The 20,111-nt window shown below is 32.9% G+C and overlaps 4 protein-coding genes across 4 annotated transcripts; 1 reads left to right on the forward strand and 3 right to left on the reverse strand.

The window, feature by feature from the left end:
• Positions 1-292: 292 nt before the first annotated feature.
• Positions 293-2,377, forward strand: LOC134274525 (fibroleukin-like). Its single transcript, XM_062756805.1, has 3 exons — positions 293-384; positions 1,105-1,269; positions 2,257-2,377. Exons 1-3 carry the CDS (start codon positions 300-302, stop codon positions 2,343-2,345), a joined length of 339 nt encoding a protein of 112 aa, XP_062612789.1. The 5' UTR covers positions 293-299; the 3' UTR covers positions 2,346-2,377.
• A 1,778-nt stretch (positions 2,378-4,155) lies between these two features.
• LOC134274524 (uncharacterized) lies at positions 4,156-5,841 on the reverse strand. The gene has a single exon (XM_062756804.1). It carries the CDS (start codon positions 5,839-5,841, stop codon positions 4,156-4,158), a length of 1,686 nt encoding a protein of 561 aa, XP_062612788.1.
• A 4,408-nt stretch (positions 5,842-10,249) lies between these two features.
• On the reverse strand, positions 10,250-15,848 carry LOC134274528 (uncharacterized). Its single transcript, XM_062756808.1, has 2 exons — positions 14,987-15,848; positions 10,250-10,950 (listed from the first exon to the last, which is right to left on the reverse strand). Exons 1-2 carry the CDS (start codon positions 15,846-15,848, stop codon positions 10,250-10,252), a joined length of 1,563 nt encoding a protein of 520 aa, XP_062612792.1.
• A 1,893-nt stretch (positions 15,849-17,741) lies between these two features.
• On the reverse strand, positions 17,742-19,211 carry LOC134274529 (uncharacterized). Its single transcript, XM_062756809.1, has one exon. The coding sequence runs from the start codon at positions 19,209-19,211 to the stop codon at positions 17,742-17,744; it is 1,470 nt and encodes a 489-aa protein (XP_062612793.1).
• Positions 19,212-20,111: the final 900 nt, after the last annotated feature.

The raw sequence follows: 20,111 nt of genomic DNA on the forward strand, positions 1-20,111 counted from the left end.
CAGGGGTATCATTAAGTGGGCTCAGTGCTCACAGTACCTCAGGTTTTGTAATGAATTTGGTGTAGATTTAGGTTTGTTACTGATCATGACGTTACAAAGTAGCAAGATCTTTATTCAACATCGAATCTCAAAGAGCAAGATGTTTTAGCTATAAAAATATAGAATAATGTGCTAGGTTATAATTAATGAATTCATTTGATTGATTGATTGTTTGTTGTTTTTTCTTATATAATAAAAGCTTGATTAGTGCAAAGAATTCATCCTTTCATTTATTTTTACCAATGCAGGTTTTCCAGAGAATGTTTGGCGGGTCAGAAGATTTTAGTAGGCCTTGGTCAGACTATGTGAAGGGTTTCGGGGATTTGTTGCAAGAATTTTGGCTAGGTTTGTATTGGCTTAGATAATTAAATTAACGCCTTTTCGTAATAGTAAGCAATTATGCTTGCTATGCAAAATTTCAGTCCATAATATACATGTATGGTTTGAGTACCGATGTAAGACGAATAATTACCCCCATAGAATAATGACAGAGGAGTAATTCTTCTATGAAAAATGACCCCAACCGTGAAAAAAAAGAAGATTTTTTTGTAGAAAAAAAAAACAGCCCTAGGGGTCTATGTGCATCCTATAAAAATTTGACCCCCGTTGAAAAATGACTTCTTTTCCAACAGAGTGATACATAACAGATTTATAACAAGTGATTGAGGTCATAGTTTGAATCTCAATGTTAATTCTTCTTTCATGTCCTTTTGACCGATACTTGACGAACTTGACCCCGATCATTATTCTGTGCAGGCAACGGGGGGTGGGAGGGGGGGGGCAGGGGGGCCTGGCCCCCCACTTTTTTTGCCAACAATACTTTTACTATTGAAAATGTTCATTGAAAGCCTGGTTGCCCCCCCCCCCCCCCACTTTATACTAGAGTAAAGTAATGTGAAGGAAATATAGTAATGGTAAGCTTAAAAATGGATGTTGAAAGGCATTGATAGTGAAAAAAGTTTGCCTCTGCCCCCCCCCCCCTCCCCCAACAATTCATGCTATCAGTTCTGTAGTATTATTCCCAGTTTCATTTTCTTTTTACATAAATTTCCCCTTTATCTTCAGGGAGTGAAATTCTTCACTTGTTAACGACAAGCGGCAACAGTGTATTGCGAGTAGACATGGTTGATCATAACGGGAGAACTACTTACGCTGAATACAGTACCTTCTTGGTTGCAAATGCCAGCACCAACTACACAATTACAGCATATGGTTACTCAGGAACGGCAGGTTTGTTACTGTCGACATTTTTTTCAGTTTTATGGTGTGATTAATAAGTTTAATTGCGTATTACTTTGCATATGTGTAAAATTATCATGCAAGCAATTTGCTCAATTATCATGGTATAACTGAAAAAGTTTTTCCTCATATTTACATTTTAACCTAATCCTTAGAACAATAAAAATGTTATTATAAAAATGTTAGTATTAATAAGGATTCTCAGCATACCTCATGTACCTCGTAACTCGCCAGACGTATAATTAAGCAACACACAGTGATAAGATACAAGTCCTGCAGATGAGACCTCAAACCGAGGCCTTGTGTCATGGGAGGCGTTGGCACGAAAAAATCTACCACTGTGCAATGACCATGAGTGCCGAGCAAAGGTCTAAATTTGAAGCCCTTCACTGGTATACCGGGTAGGTGACTTCTTTCTATGAGTGATAAATTTTCGAATGGGAGGTAAAATAATAAATACAATCACACAATCGATCGCTTGCAAAGCGTTTTCAGTCCCGTATGGGGTGCTGAGCGGACCCTTGCTTAGCGAAGAGGTGAGAAAACTTGCTGTTCTGTGACGTGCTGAGCAAATCGTTTTTTGAGGTTTACAGCCATTACTTTATTTGAGGTTTTTTCTTGTACAAAGACATTGGGAAAAAAGATAAAGCATAAAAGTGATTTTACAATTATTAATATACACAACTAATTTAACAATTTATTGGAATATTCAGATATATATGTCAATATGTCTTGTAAACCAGGATTACCAATTCCTTTCAGCTAGATAAATGATATTAGCTGAGCAAAAATGGGCTCAGTGTATCCCATATAATATTAGATATAGATATATCTTCTATTCAGATTCCAATTTTTGATATATTTACTAAGGTAACAATTAAGTAATAATGTGTGGATGATATATAACACAAGACCGATATCAATGCAGTCCTTAATCTAATTTTATATATTATATATTTTCTGTTTTTATATTTAAAGGTGATGGCGAAGGAGCTACCTGGGACACATGGACTCAAATAACTAAATATTTGATAAGATCAGAAATGAAGGTCAGGAGAGACAAATAATTGACCAAATGGAAAAGGGAGACAGTGGTTGGATAGATTCACCTTGTTTGCTTAAAATTGGTTAAGTTGCTTGAAAAATTAAGTTTATTAAATCGAAGAAAACAATGTCTGCCTCTCTGATTCTTTTCACCATTTTTGAGTGATTGTTTGTCTTTTATCTTTATAACTGCAGCTCCTTGGAACAATTAAAACAAGCGAAGCTGAATATCCTAAAATGAGTTCTCGTCATTTGTTACCTTTATTAATTGTACTGTATACTTTGTACTTTATAATTACTAAAATTTGTGTTGTGAATGGAAAGATTAAAGAAAAATTTTCTCCCCGAATAATTGATACGTTGTATTTAAATAACAACGATTATTCCAAGTCATTATTGAAAAGAGATTTTTTTAAAAGTTATCAACATTCTTACGATTTTCATGAATCCTTTGCAAAGTGCATAGAAATTATCATTTAATTTTTTTTTCCGCGATGGGGTGGGGAATTCAAGCCCACAAAATAAATCTATGCATTTATAAGTTTAATTTAACTACGCTACAAGTCTACAACAAATGAAATGTTTTAAAGGATCTTTTGATGAGTATTTTTAGAAATACATAAAGGCAAGATCTTGTGCCACTTGATAAAATTTAATCTTTGTATAGAAAGTTGAATATAATTTTACATTTTGAAATTCATATTTAATATGGGATTATAAATATGCTAATAATAAATATCAATGACACCATTTTTATTTAAATTTTAGCGTATTTACAAACTTTACGGACAACCCTTGTATGTACTTAATTATAAATCTATATGTATAGTACATTGTGTCGATGTAGCCCCGGTGGTTAAAGTCTTGTTTTCTGCTTCAAAACATGCATTTTAAGTACGAGAATCACATTCCTAATAATGTGATTTCATCAATATTCGTTGAGCACCAATTTTCGAGGATTTCGTTGTTGAGCTGATCCACGAATTTTAATGTTCATTGAATCAAGAAATATGTTATTCATTTGTATACGCAGTGCTTTCGTCCATGAAATTACGTATCCTCGAAATGGTCCTTTTTACAAAATCCACGAAAATTGATGAAACCACAATATCCGCTTCAAAAGTAAACTCCATGCACAACACCTAGGTACCTAAAATTCTAATTCAATACGCATACAACAATTCACTATACCAGTGAACTGTGTACTAGGTTCAAATATTTATTGCACATATACATAAAAGACAAAAATAAGGCAATTTTTCTAGCGCTGATACCCTTTTGGACAAACGGTATTAAAAGAATAATTATGTACTTTAGGCTGTGACTTCGATAGGGTTTCATATCTTAGAGCTTAATTGTTTTAAATAGTACATGTATAAAATGCCGAGTAGATACCATTTATATACAACAGTAAACTAAATATAAAATTTTATAAAATTAAACACTGTAAAATCAACACTGTAGCATCAAAGTGGAGAGTAGAGACCGGTCCTTCGGATGAGACTGTTTAAACTGACGCCTTAAGTGAGGAATATAAGTCAAAATTTGCAGCTCTCCACCGGCAAGTGGTGGCATCTCAATATGAGTGAAAAATTCTCGAGAGGGATGTTAAACAAGAAACAAACAAAACAAAACAAAGTCGAGATATGCTGTGTTTGGACATTTACCACGACATTTTTCAATCCGACGAAATCAACAAGAGGTAGAACTCAACTCTGCAGAAATCTCAATCAACAGAAATAAATAAATTTTTCAAAGAAACTTTATTAATTGGGTAAAACCTGATTACAGGATTATATTTGTTTGTTATCAGGGGTATTTCTATTTTAACCGTCATTTGCGATATCGTATCACTTTAATCTGCCCGGTGAGGTACATCCCAACAAGCAGATCACCATTTTCGTCAATATCTAAAGGTATGGGAAAGTCTAATCCACAATTGTCCAAACATTTTAAATACGAACCATTTTGGTCAAGAATGTGTAAACAATTGTTCATATAGTCAGATACGATAATATTGCATTCAACGTCCGTGGTGATTTGGTCCGGCGAAAATATTTTTTTGTAAATGATAACATTTCCTTGGAACTTAAATCTGAATTTCCCTGCCTTGTCAACTACAATAACTGCAACAGCATTTGCATCGGAGACACAGACGTCCCCATTTTTATTCTCTGCAACAAAGTGTTCAAATTTTCCGAAATGAAACAAAGGTTTCTCTCCATTAAACTGGACTTCATGAGTTATTATTAAATCTCCACTTATCCTCGACATATCACACCTGATAATCTTAACTTCCTTTGAATACGCATTACAGACACAAACCAGAAGTCCGCCTGTACTTGTTGCACACAGTCCTTCGGCCATCCATCCGGAAATTGATAGTAACGATTTTGACACACCATTTTCCACACTGAAAACACCCTCTTTTCCACAGCTGTAGAATATTTCATTATCAACCATCGCAATATCACGTGGCCTATCTGGACACATTATTTTCTTTTTTTCATCGGTGGAATCCCCAAGTAAATGTACGTGGTATATTATTGGTTTCGGGTTACATATCCATATATCGGATCCCGCATACACAAACCGCAAAATGTTCCTGGTCTTCGCTTGAATCGTTTTTATAACTAAAGCTTTGTTTAGCAATCCTGGTCCATCATGGGAGACCGAGTCTTCTGCAGAATTATAATGGAGATCAACCTCAAGGCTTCCGAATCCACCATTCTGTACTTCTTGTACCAGACTAAGAAACTTACCATGGACAAAAATGGGAGATGTGATATTATTTTGAACGTCACAGGGAAAGTGGTCTTTGATAGAGTATGCCTGGTCATCCTTTTTGAAGTTTAATATCATCTTTAAAATATCTTTTTCATTCTCCAATTGAAGTATGTCACTATTTTTTCGAAGCTCCCGTGATGCTTTAGAATATGCTTCATCTACACAAACTTTCTGGTTTTGAAATTTTGATTGTATAATTTCCTTTTCATCATTCATTCGTTTTTGAAAACTATTAAAGACTGTATTAATGTTCTCGAAGATACTGTATTTTAATTCCTCTGCTTTCTTTAACACTGCATCAATTTCATTGTTTGCATGCTTGTACTGTTTTTCCAAAGAGATGCGTTCGTTTAGCAGTTTTGGCATGATAGTTGATTGTAGAATGCCCGAATCTGCTGAAATTTGTTTCTTTTGCCTTTCTATGAATTCCTGCATGTAACCAAGGGTATGTTTATCATGGACATTAGATGACCTCCAACATTTTAGACAAAGTGGGACGTTGCATTGTCGACAGAAAGTATCAAGTTTGTAACAAGGATGCTTGCTGCAGGATGGAATGACCATATTAGAGTTCTTGTATCTGTACAGAACTATGGAATGATAGTAATTTCTTGATTCATCTACATGCTGGTTCACACATTTTCCACAGAAACTATCCTGGCAAATTTCGCAAACATGCTCGATCCCCCGTGGACACTGGGAACATGTTTTAAGCCGTTGATTTTTTATCATAATGACATTTAATTTTTGTTGAAAATCAATTTGATTGGCTGTTATCTGGATTTTAATAGTTTTTTTGTGTATTAGCAGTGCAGATATAACCAAATCTATAAAGCAAAGAAAAATCTATAAGATAAATTCTCATCTAATAATAAGATGATTAAAAGAGATTACCTGTATATACTAGTATAACTTAAACAAATGAATCTATCGTAACTTAATTATGTTTTCAATATGATTTTAAAAGTGTACAGGAAATAAACATTGATTTCAAATTCTAAGAGATGCTATATTTTAAAAGAAATAGATGAACAAATTTAATACTTAAAATAAAATACATAAATAAGTTTTTAAGCATGATGATAAATTTTCCTTGTATATTCCTTGTCTATTTTACATGTGCACTTTTAATAGTCATAAGAAATATAAAAAATAAACTTGACGAATTGGTCAATGTTGACACAATTTTTTGTTATTATGTGGTGATACAAATTTCTCAGTAGAAACTAGTACAAATATTTTTGCTGTTGCACGTACATTTTTTGATCAGTTCTGTAGATTTTAAGGGGGCCGACTATAGTTTCCATTGCGCAATATTTCGCGCATCATAGTAAAATAAAGCGTATTTACTGTTTTAATGCAACTTTTTTTGCTTAATTATTAAAATTAAACAAAATTAAGAAATTATAAGTATAAAAATGTAATAACAATTTGATATAACTGATTTTTAAACCGATTTTGCAATTGATAGGTAGGCTGACGTCGTTGCAGTGTGTTTTTGACGTTATGATAATCCGTAGCTCTTAAAGAAAGGGGTAATAAAAATATAATTAAGGAAAGAGTAATAAACATACGCTCTTGAATTTTAAAACATAGAAATTTGAGAGTATCTCCAATATTTTTATCATGTTTTCATGTGAATCCATTGTGTACGTCATGTTTTGTAATACTCTACAAAAATAGTAAAATTTGCTAATTTTTTGCATTTTGAGATGCCCCCTCTGGTAATAAGACGGTAGAATTTTGTGTTTCTTACATATATTGTATAACACAGTATTACGCATCAAATATTATAGTTTGAACAAAATGTCTATTGTAGTATTTGTATAATTTGCTTTAAAGTGCTAAAAATTGGCATTTTCCTCTAAAATCCTATAGTAAATGTACCTGTATTTTGAGACGGTCCCTCAAAAATACCTGGACGGTAGATTTCCCCCAAACTTTGCATGTACACTAAAGTTAATGTAAGTTATATATGGTATAAAAATGAAGAGTTTCGCTATTGTAGTTTTCACACAATAAAACTATAGTCGGCCCCCTTAAATTGTTATGTTAATGAACAAGTATTTCACCTTTATCACTTTTGATTTTTATGCCCATGTACTTCATTTATTTTAATTGCATGACGTATGATATATCTAAGTAAAGGAACTCGTAAGTTGAAAGAACTTGTTTCCAATCCTTTTGATTTATTCAATGAAATACGTTTAAAAACTTTTTTTTCCAGAAATCAGCAATATATCTTATATAGATCAATATGAAATGTGTAACCTGAATGATATTTTTCACGAAAAGTGGAAGAATTTTGTAAAATTTGGTCCCAATGTAAAAAAAACACAAATTATTTTATTCACTTTCTCATTCTCATTATATAGTCTATTAACAAACCATTATTAATTATTATGTACTTTTTCAACCCCTTATTGAAAACTTTACCATTGGCCTCTCCTGGTGTTTGAAAAACTTTTAATGTGACCTTTTTTTCTTCCTCTTTTTTATTTATTACTGGCATGCATGTCTAACTGATCATAAAACCATGAAAGTACTTTTTGCATTATGCAATAAAATTCTTAAATAATTCACTTATTCTAACCTTTTGAATACACAAAGTCCAGATATTCAACATCTGGTAAAATACCCGTTTTTAATCCTTATTAAAACTTTTACTTTGGTTGCCTCCGATATGCTGAAGAACAGAGACAATTTTCTATGGAATAATGCTTTTATACTGTAGATTCACACAGTCCTATCCTAGCACCAGAACTGATGAGGGTCATGGGATCATATCAACAATTGGAAGAGAAGTCCTCATCATTATAACTTTGCATTTAGTTGAAGGTTTTTGAAGAAGTAACACATTTTATATACAGTAAAACTTGTTTAGTAGGAACACTGATATTGCAAATTTTATATTGGATCCCCAGCATAGATCCGTATACGGATATAACGAATTAAAGATACATGTAATGCGAAGTAATTTCATAGGTCCCAGTGACTTCACTGTATATATAATAAATATTTTACTAAAACGACACGCTTCGATACCGAACTAAATGCACGAATCTTTAGAAAACAAATGAAAGAAGTTTCTAAACTTGCAATTGATATACATATGTATATATTTTGGTGTAAAATGTCATAGCAACTTATAATCATTATTTTATTTTGAAAATTTTTAGTAAATAATAACTTTAAATTTGTTTCCAACCATAGGCATGGACCACTCATACATTGTAATTATGTCAAGTAAGTCAAAAATTCATAGAACCAATTTAATGCAACTCATGTGGTTTTAATAAATACATACAGCATGTTTGTATTGTTCTCTGTTAAGCTAAAACTGTAGCTAAAACTTTGCTACTCCAAAAGCAACCCCTCATTAATACAGAAATCAACATAATTTATATACAGTTGCCTATATCATTTCCAAAAATTTTTTTTAATTGAAAAACTTCCAAAAGTGATTTTACATCTAATATTTTGTTGAAAGTTGGCTTTTTTAAAGAGAAATTAACTGAGTTAGAGCACAAGGCCCTTGATCAGTTCTTTCTCTTACAAAATAGACAGTTCTTTGCCTTCCTACTTCAAATAAAGCTAGAAAGTGTGCTATTGCAAGCAATAGCGTATGTCGCCCCGAACTGGACGAGACTTTCATTTTCTCATCACTAAAACAATACCCATTAACTAAGCTTGGACAACCATCAATTCGTATCAGTACTTTAGATACTTTGATTTAAAAATCAAAGTTAAAGAATTTTCCCATGTTTCCATGGAAACTATTGACAATTTGCAATTTTTAAATCCAATGAGCACAATTACAGATACTAATTATTACATCAATAAAATTTCATGAAGAATGTTCAAGGAACCAGAGAGCTTTTAGCAGGTTTCCATGGCAACGGTAGCATTTTGAAACTGAATGACCACACAACACAACTACCACCAGTGATCCTCCTTTGAGAAGAGTGTCAGGAAGATTGTCCCAGCCATCTCCGAGAAACAGCCTGGAGAACAAAAACATGCGTACAATCGCAATCGACTTCGTTCGGCGCGACATAATGACAAAGCTAAATATGTGAAGCAAAAAATTATCCAATAACTCATTTTACATAAATTCTTATGAATCAAACTACGACCTTTTACATACAAATGTGTTGCCGCCTTTAGAATGCTTACACTTGCCGCTGTATTAAGGGTAATCGTGTTCAAAACTCCATTCTTTTGTAAATCCGATCTTGTAAGTTTGTAAATCCAAACTTGTAATCGTATATATGTGTCATATTCTACATACCGGGGTATGCAAGTAGGTAATTCAGACATTCAAGCATGTAGTTACGTATATACAACTGTGTTGACTTTGAATTCATATTATGAATGTTCCGAATAAAACACTTGTCCTGGAAATCCACTTCTAAGGTCACTTGAAAAGTGATAAAGATGTAAATGTGATCAATTTTTCATAAGAGTATCGGAAAGCAATACGGTATTAACGGATATGATCAAATGTCGCAGTGTCGTAACCATATAATTTATGAAAATTTCACATGACATTGTATACATGGAAAAACGCTTATATTGCAAAAGATGCAGAAAACCTACCGTGGAACTCAATGAATAATTCATATTTCGCACTTATTTCCTGTCTTAAAATGGAATTTTAAAAAGCAGCGAACAGACTATTATATATATCACAGTATATATGTCCCTTTATTTATATTCACACTCTAAAACACACTTATTAAAGTTATTGATATTTAAATTTTCAGCCACGTCAGCTGTAAGTTGACCCATTCAAAATAAAAGGGTGAATTAAAAGGTGAAAATCAGAGGACCGTACAAGTCAAGGGGTTTGTTATCTTTGACAAATGATTTATTATACATAAACATGTATTAACTCATTCATTCTCAGACCAATTCATGTACTTTCTATTGATAATGATAATTAAGGTAGGTGTACACATCTTATTGAAAATAATTTTCTCCCATCAGTTTTCCTACATTCAAAAAAATTTAATTCTATGTTGTTCAAATGCTGCTTTACAGAAAATGGATGTTAAAAGAAATGACTCTGATATCATTACCATGATAAATAAGTTTTGTTTTATTTAGAGAAAAAAATTATTATATACTGTCATATTAATCAAATTCGATAACGTATCACTTTAATCTGCCCGGAGAGGTACATTCCAACCAGCAGATTACCTTCCTCGTCAATATCTAAGGGTATGGGAAAGTCTAATCCACAATTGTCCACACATTTCAGATATAAGCCATTTTGATCAAGAATATGCAAGCAATTGTTCATATAATCAGTAACAATAATATTACAAAGAGAGTCCGTGATGATTTGGTCAGGTCTAAATAATATTTTATCAAACATAACTTCTCCTTGGTACTTGAATCTTAATTTTCCCAATTTGTCGACGACGATGACTGCATCAGCATTTGTGTCAGAGACACAAATGTCTTCATTTTTGTTTTCAGCTATGAAGAGTTCGTATTCTCCGAATTGAAATAAAGGTTGTTCTCCATTAAATTGAATTTCTTGAGTTATCTTTAATTCTGATTTGTCCCTCGATGCATCACATCTGATAATTTTAATTTCTTGTGACGAAGAATTGGAGACACAAACAAGAAGCTCATTTTTACTTGTTGCACACAATCCTTCGGCTAGCCATCCAGGAATTGAAAGACACAGTTTCGACTCTCCATTTTCCACAATGAAAACCCCTTCACTTCCACAGCTATAGCATATTTCGTTATTGAATACCGTAATGTCATGTGGTCTTTTTGGACATGCAATTTGAATACCTGGATTTTCAGACGAACGTCTATTAATATCTGCTTAAGAAATCACAGAATTATGATTACATATCCATAGACCTGATCTGTGAGACACAAAGCGCAAAATGTTTCTTTCTTTAGTTATGTTCCCCAAACGAAGTTGGGGAACATATTGTTTTTACTCTGTTTCTTATTATTATTATTATTATTATTAGGGTCTTCCGTCTCCAACGGAAGACCCTTCTATTATTCTATTGTTTCTTTTTCACTTTTATTATTATTCTTTTTTTTTTCTTTACAATTTTTTTGCAGAAGATTTCTCGAAGACGGTTCGATCGATTTTGTTCAAATTTTCAGAGATTATGTGTTTATATCTGAAGTTTGTACCCCCGACTCAATTTTGAAAAATTTACTTCCGGTCGTGAGTTATCGCCCTTTCAGTGATTTTTAGAGGGTCTCCTTGTCCTTGAGTAATCTCAAAAACGGCATAAGCTAGAGAGCTGAAATTTTCAGCGATGATAGACGACACTTTGTTGAATTGCAGAATAGTTTTGAAAATTTCCAGAATTGTATAGTATGGAAGCTCGGTAGGGGTCAAAATTTAGGACACGAATCAAGAGTGAATTTTCGAGACATTTTGTATCATATCTTTTAGAATATAACTATTTTGTTAAAACATACTGAACAAAATTTGTGCAGAATGACAATATCTTTAAATTGATATCAAGAAAAAAGTGCTGACTCATCACATTAAGGGCCAAAAGGGGCTTAAAGTTTTTTCTCAATAACTCTTTAACAGTCAATATTTTGTTATACATTACTGAAGCAAAAATGTTTATCTCAACATTTTACAACTATATATTATGATTTTAATGTCGTATAATACATGATAAGGGGCCAAAAGGGGCCAGAATGCTAAATCTTTGACGCTTTATATCTCGAAAGTGAGAAATATTTTGACAAGTAATATTGAACAAAAGATGTTCAAAATCATGTTCTGAACAATATGCAACCTTTCATTTTTCGCTAAAAGGCCCCATTAGGGAGTTGAAGGGTTGGCCCCTAAATATTTCTTTTGCAAATAACCCGAAAACGAAAAAGAATCTCTGAATAATTATTGAACAAAAAGTGTTCAAAATCTTAAGAGCTTTAAGACGAAATCAAGAAAAAAGGGCTGGGCACTCAAATTAGGGGCCAAAAGGGGCTTAAAGTCTTTTTTCAATAACTCTTTAACAGTCAATATTTTGTTATACATTACTGAAGCAAAAATGTTTATCTCAACATTTTACAACTATATATTATGCTTTTAATGTCGTATAATACATGATAAGGGGCCAAAAGGGGCCAGAATGCTAAATCTTTGACGCTTTATATCTCGAAAGTGAGAAATATTTTGACAAGTAATATTGAACAAAAGATGTTCAAAATCATGTTCTGAACAATATGCAACCTTTCATTTTTCGCTAAAAGGCCCCATTAGGGAGTCGAAGGGTTGGCCCCTAAATATTTCTTTTGCAAATAACTCGAAAACGAAAAAGAATCTCTGAATAGTTGTTGAACAAAAAGTGTTCAAAATTATAAGAGCTTCAAGATGAAACTAAACCAACAAAAAGGGGCTGGACACTCAAATTAGGGGCCAAAAGGGGCTTAAAGTCTTTTTTCGATTACCCTTTTACAGTCAATATTTTGTTATACATTACTGAAGCAAAAATTTTTATCTCAACAATCTTCCACTGTACATTATGATTTTAATGTCATATAATACATGATTAGGGGCCAAAAGGGGCCAGAATGCTAAATCTTTGACGCTTTATATCTCGAAAGTGAGAAATATTTTGACAAGTAATATTGAACAAAAGATGTTCAAAATCATGTTCTTAACAATATGCAACCTTTCATTTTTCGCTAAAAGTCCCCATTAGGGAGTTGAAGGGTTGGCCCCTTAATGTCTCTTTTGCAAATAACCCGAAAAGGAAAAAGAATCTCTGAATAGTTGTTGAACAAAAAGTGTTCAAAATTTAAGAGCTTTCAGATGAAATCACAAAAAAGGGGCTGGGTGCTTAAATTAGGGGCCAAGAGGGGCAAAAAGTTTTCAATCGATAACTCTCTAATTGTTAATATTTTGTAATATATAACTAAGCAAAGATTATTATCTCAACCATTTACAACTACTTTTATTATAATTTCATGTCGTATGGTACGTAATTAGGGGCCAAAAGGGGCTAGAATGCTTAATCTTCGACGCTTTATATCTCGAAAATGAGAAATATATTGATAAGTAATATTGAACAAAAGATGTTCAAAACCATGTTCTGAACGATATGTAACCTGTTATTTTTCGCTTAACGTCCCCATTAAGGAGTTGTAGGGCTGGTCCCTAACTATTTCTTATGTGAATAACTCAAAAACGGACAAAAAATTCTCTGAATAGTTGTTGAACAAAAAGTCAACAAAATCATTAGAGCTTTCAGGTGATATGAAGGAAAAAGGGCTGATCCCTAATGTTTGAGGCCGTGAGGGACCAAAAGTTGATTTTTTGAAAGTCTTTAATGTTCAATGTCTTTTCACAGATTATGGAAAATCATTATTTTAGAATGATAATCTCAATCAAAATCTTATCTCATCTTATCAAGAATCGGACGGAAGACCCACTCGTTGCTCGCAACGAGATCGTATCTAGTTATTATTATTATTTTTCTTCTTCCTGGGAAAATTTTGTCCACGAGTGATCTTGTAAACTACACATCCGACTTAGGTGAAACCTTTTAAGGGTCAGTAGGCATGTTATGTAGAGTTGCCAAACAAAGGTCATTTTGCGCGCACGTGCTTGCAAGAGCGCGCACGTGCAACATGTGAAATTACCAATATAATGGATATTGCCGTAACTTTTCTATTTTTTGATGAATTTTTTTGAAACTCATAATGTAAGGATACATTAGTAGTATAGACAAGATAGCATGGTCAAAATAGCAAGATCTCACGTGCATGCACGTGCGCTTTGCTCTGATTGGCTGAAATTAAAGTCTCAATAACTTTCTTGTTTCTTGTCATAATCCTTTGAAATTTTGAACATAGTCCTACATTATGAAGGTCTACCACATGATATATAAGAATTTTCATGAAAGCATGCGCATGTGCGCGTGCTGCATGCTGATTGGCTGAAAATTTAAATGGCAATATCTCCTTTGTTTTTTAACGAAGTGCTTTGAAATTTAAAATATAGTCATGCATTAGAATATCCTACAAAATGATATAGAAAAAAAATCATGAAATCACGTGCATGCACGTGTGCTGCAATCTGATTGGCTGAAACTTTAAATGGCTATTTCTCCTTTGTTTTTTGACGAAATTCTTTGAAATTTAAAATATAGTCATGCATTAGGATATCTTACAAAATGATATAGAAAAAAATCATGAAATCACGCGCATGCACGTGTGCTGCAATCTGATTGGCTGAAACTTTAAATAACTATTTATCCTTTGTTTTTTTTGACGAAATTCTTTGAAATTTAAAATATAGTCATGCATTAGGATATTCTACAAAATGATATTTAAAAAAATCATGAAATTACGCGCATGCACGTGTGCTGAAATCTGATTGGCTGAAACTTTAAATGGCTATAACTCCCTTGTTTGTCAACCAAACAGGATAGGATTTAGAACATATATAGATGTAAGGGACTCCTACAAGAAGGTATTATTATAATGCACGTGCACGCACGTGCGTGCATTTGAAACGAGTATATTTAAAAATACTCTTGAATGAGTGATTTTTATTACTTTTGGACTGAATGCTCTAATATATAGTATATTGAAATATATAAATAGTGTAGACAAGATGATATGGTCATAACGCACATGCATTCACATGCGCTTGGGTGCAATGCTAAAAATTGAATATAATTAATATCCTTCTGGGAAAACATTGTTAAAGTCAAAAATCCACAGAGTTTGTCTTATTTAATGAAGCTTACAGGGGATATGGCACCGAAAGGGAGTTGGGGAGCGTTTGGGGAACATCTGTAACGGTTGCCGTTACAATTAGCACTAGTTTGAATTGTTTTTATCACGAAAGCTTTTTTCAGCAATCCACATCCATCAGAGATGGACCCGTCTTCTGTAGAACTATATTGGAGGTCAACCACAAGACTTCCGAACCCACCAGAATGAACCTCTTGTACCACATTTAAGGATCTGCCATGCACAACAATAGGGTCATCAAGATCATTATGGACTTTGTCCAAATGATGTCCATGAGTTGAGAAACATGGTTCATCATACGCTTTGTAGTTTAGTATCTTTTGTAAACCATTGTCATCTTCCAGCTGTACAACTGAGCGGTTTCTTTGAAGCACTTGCAATGCTTTGGAGTGAGCGTCTTTTACTTGAACGGCCTTGTTTCTGAATATAGATAACATATTTTCCTTCTTTTTATTAGTTCGTCCCTGTAGATCTTTAAACACTTTATTTATATCTTCTAGAATGTTGCATTTTGTTTCCTCCATGTTCTTCAATGCATCATCAAATTCATTTTCTGCCTCTGTCAACTCCTTTTCTAGAGAAATGCTTTTGTTTAGCAGGTTTGGAATAATAACCGACTGTAAGTTGTTTGACTCGAATAAGATTTCTTCTTTTCTGATATCAATTAACTCTGTCATGTAACCAAATTTGTGATTGGCATGTGTTTTAGAGTAGGTCCAACATTTCAGACAAAGAGGAACAAGACATCGTCGACAGAAAGTATCAAGTTTGTAGCAAGGATGTTTGTTGCAGGATGGAATGTCCACTTTAGAGTTCTTGTATCTGTACAGAACTATAGAATGTTGAACATATCTTAATCGTTCCACATGTTCTTGCACACATTTTTCACAGAAACTGTCCCGACAATTTTTGCAGATATACCTAATCCCCTCTGTACATCGGAAACATGTTTTAAGCCATTGCATTTCTGTCATGGTGAAGTCTTTTTTTGTTACAAAGAATTATGGTTGAGCATAAAGAGAATATTTATTTTTTTTTTCTTTAAGACTACTTGCATGGTCACATCTACAACAAAATTACAAATGCATTAGGAAAAAAATGTACATGTACATGCATATTTTAATATTTAATAAGTTGAATGATGAGTACTGGCAAACAAACGTTGTCTTTAACTTAAAAACATTTTAAAGAAATGGTGTACAATTACAGGAAATTCCTTAAACAAGTTTGTCGGGAATCCAAATTAGCAAGATAAAACAAAAACCCAAAACAATAAATTATGCATTTTATTCTCGGTTCGATATTTAAACAAAAGCTCAATTCAAATAAGAAAAGTGTAAATTTGAAGTACAACTACGTGCATAACAGCGCAGATAAGTATTCTTTTTTGTACAAAGAATAAAAAAACCATTGGTGCATCATTAAAAATGGTGTTTTATCAAAACCGTTTGTGATCCAAAAAAGAAAGCTAGGTAATGTTGCTAAATACATGTAGCAGATTTTTGTTCCGCATGACTTCCTTTGTTTTCAATTATAAAAGGCTAAAATCCCTTTTCAGCTCCTAGTTTGGGGTGTCTTGAAGAATGATGCAACACTGTTTATCAATAAAAGTCTGTGTTCATGAGACTTTAAATTTTGTTATACTCAAAATCAATATAACTTTGAATAAAAAGAAATTGTACCTCAATATTTTTTGTTACTCTACTATTACTAGTCTAGTAAATTTTTCGTTTTATATCACATCAAGTATACTTGTAATGCCAAAAATAATCACTGCGATTTAAAACACAACCGTAAATGCAATGCATAGCCTCTGTTATTTCTTATAAATAATTTAAATATCATATTCATTCATGCATTACCTTTCAATGTGTGGCTATGAAAATCGTTCCGGTCTAATGTATTGTGTATTTGATAAAATAAGCTTTAGTTAGTGTTTTGGATTACACGTTGAAAAAAAGTTCTATTGAAAGTAAAAGAGATTGTGACCCACTAACTTTTTTCCAAGTTTTGGAAGACGATGCGTGTGATATAAATAAATCTGACCAAAAGCTTTTGAATTATTATTTATTGTCGTCCTGAATATCCGAGATAAGGCAAAATAGACCCCATTTCTTTAGTAGCAAGTACAAACAACACAATGGTTGGAAATCTTTAAAAAAAAAAAAAAGGGACAGAACACAGTGTTATTAAAAGTAACAAATATGTATCAAAACATTGTCAATGTTATTAAGATAAGTTCCGATTGGCTCTTTGTCTTAATATTAATATAATAATAATGTATAGATTGACTATTATCTATTTATTGATCATGGAACGAAAAAGTGATAAAGACAAACAATATATATAACCAATTCCTTATCTAAAAATTTTTCAGTCATTTAATATATCGACTGACTTTTCCAACCACAGATATCTTTATGAAAAAGAAAACAAATTAAAGCGAATAAACTTACCTTCAAAACCTGTTTAAATATACAAAAGGTACTGTATTGTCACGTGGTTTTCTGTAAGTATCTTGACCAAGTCAAAAGTTCATAAAGTTTGTAACGAAGGACAACTCGTGTTTGCTTTTTAAAAATCATTTATCTCAAAATGTTGTAATTCAAATCTTGACCCTTTCACTTGTCAATTGCTATTATACTTAATAACTTTTAACTGCCCCGATAAATACATTCCTACCAAGAGATTGCCATCATCGTCCAAGTCCAAAGGCACCGGTATATCTAATTCACACTCCTTCACACAATTTACATACGATCCATTCTGATCGAGAATATGCAAACAATTGTTAAAGTAGTCACTTACAATAATATTGCAAAAAGAATCCGTGATGATTTGATCTGGTTTAAATAATGTTTTGTGAATTACTTTCCTTCCTTGGTATTTAAATCGAAATTGTCCTGTTCTGTGACTACAATGACCGCATCAGCGTTGGTATCTGAAGCACATATATCTCCGTTTTTATTTTCTGCGACAAAAAGTCGTTCATTTCCAAACTGAAATAAAGGGTGATCTTTGTCTTCATGGTATTGTATTTCCTGTGTTAACTTAATGTTTTCAATGTCCAGAGAAGGCTCAAAGCGGACAATCTTGACTTCCTGTAGCTCTGAATTCGACATACAAACCAGAAGTCCGTTTGTTCTAGTTCCACACAAACCTTCCACATTCCAGTTTGGAATAGATAGATACATTTTTGATTTTCCATCTTTCACACGGAAGATTCCTTCTTGCCAACAACTATAGAAAAGTTCATCGCCGCTTACTGTAATGTCCTGAGGCATATCTGGACACATGATTTCCTTACAAAGACTGAGTGATGAAATTCCAGAGACTAATTTTAGTTGGTATATTGTACTCTTGAGAGAACACAACCACAGTGACGAATCCCAATACACGAAACGCAGAATGTTTTTCTGTCCGGTATTTATTGTTCTTATAAGCACGGCATTGTTCAACAAGTCTGAAATGTGGTAGGAAAACGTTGTCTTTAAAGAGGTTTGGCAAGTTTCTATTGAGAGATTTTCAAATGCATTATTACAAACGTGCTGAACAAGTCGAAGAGATTTACCATTGACAATTATTGGATGATGAAGGCGATTCAGATCTCCAGAATGAAGATCGGGAAGCATTGATTTTGTTTCTTGAATTTGTTTGACGAAATCGAACATTTCTGATAAATTGGAATCGTCTTTTGAATAAATCATAGAGCTCCTATGAACCATCTTCAACGCTGTTTTGAGAGCATCTTCTACATAAACCGTTTGATTTCGAAGCAATGACAATGACTTCTCTTTATTAAGCTGCATTCTTGTCTTCAATTTCGAGAATATTTCCTGTACCTCATTAAGAATATTGTATTCCGATGCCTCTGCGTTCTTTATTGCACCGCCATATTTATTATTTTCCACTTGAAGTTTTGTTCCTATAGAAATAACCTGGGCTTTCAGTGCATTTTCCAGATATTTCATTCCTGATATAATTTCCCGTTTCTTTAAATCTATGAACTCTTTCAAGTAGCCAAATTGGTGATTATCATGTTTTCTACAGGAAATCCAGCATTCAAGACAGAGTGGGACGCGGCATCGTCTGCAGAAAGTATCAAGTTTGTAGCTAGGATGCTTGTCGCAGGACGGGAAGACCATATCCGAGTTCTTGTTTCTGTACAGAACTATCGAGTGCTGAACGTGTCCTAATCTAGACACGTGATGATGTACACAGTCTTTACAAAGACCCTCGCTGCAGGTTTTGCAGAGGTATAAAATTCCTTCTTCACACTGAGAACATGTTTTAAGCTTCTGTGCTGCAGTCAAGATAGTAGAAAAATCCCTCTCCATTTTAAATGAGTATCAATTCAAGAAACACACATCCGTTTTTTCCTATATTTTTCTTCATATAAACAAAATTAAAAAATGAATAAATAAATAAATCCATGTAAATAATAAAAATAATAAAAAAGAAATAATAGATAAATAAATCAATTTAAAAAATCAATCAATCAAAATATAAATGAAATATATTTAGTTTATTGTCCCCCATGCTTTACTAATATTTAATTCATATAATCACTTTTCCAAAGAAAGAACTATAAATTTATCGCTATAAACTATATATTTGATTTTTTTTCTTTTAACAGAATCCATGTACTGAAATCCCATATCTCTAAATTCTTTACCTGCATGCAGAGTACGAAGAAGATGATCAGAAAATGGACGTATTTACCTTTACCGGTGTTTGTTTATCTGGAATGATACATTGAGCTAGGTCTGACAATTTAAGGAAATAGAAGAGCTGGCCTAAAGAAAGGTTAAAAACATTTACCTCAAGCTAATTTTAACATTCCTTGATCAAGCAGCAACCGAACATTTTGGTCTGCCAGAAAGAGGCTCAAATTTGATCAGGCGAAATGTAACAGATAGATACTTTTTTATTGTATATTTGTGAGAATTTTTACAATTTTATTTTTATACTAGATCTAGAGGTACTGTGAGCAATGAGCTCACTAAATGATATTTTATACATCCCGCCTCCCATATGAATATAATGGGAGTGTCCATGTTGTGCTGTGGGAAACCCCAAATATGTGTCAATTCAAAAATTGAAATAGGACGTGCACAATGGCAATACGAGGGGTGATCCAAAAGTTCGTGGAATTTCTTTCTATTTTATTTATTAATAAGTAAAATTGGTCGAAAGTTACAAATGAGAATATAGACACTTGTTGAATATTTCAAATA

This window comes from Saccostrea cucullata, unplaced genomic scaffold, assembly GCF_032062105.1.
Source record: "Saccostrea cucullata isolate Sc308-1 unplaced genomic scaffold, CSIRO_AGI_Scuc_v1 ctg8396, whole genome shotgun sequence".
NCBI lineage: Eukaryota > Metazoa > Mollusca > Bivalvia > Ostreida > Ostreidae > Saccostrea > Saccostrea cuccullata.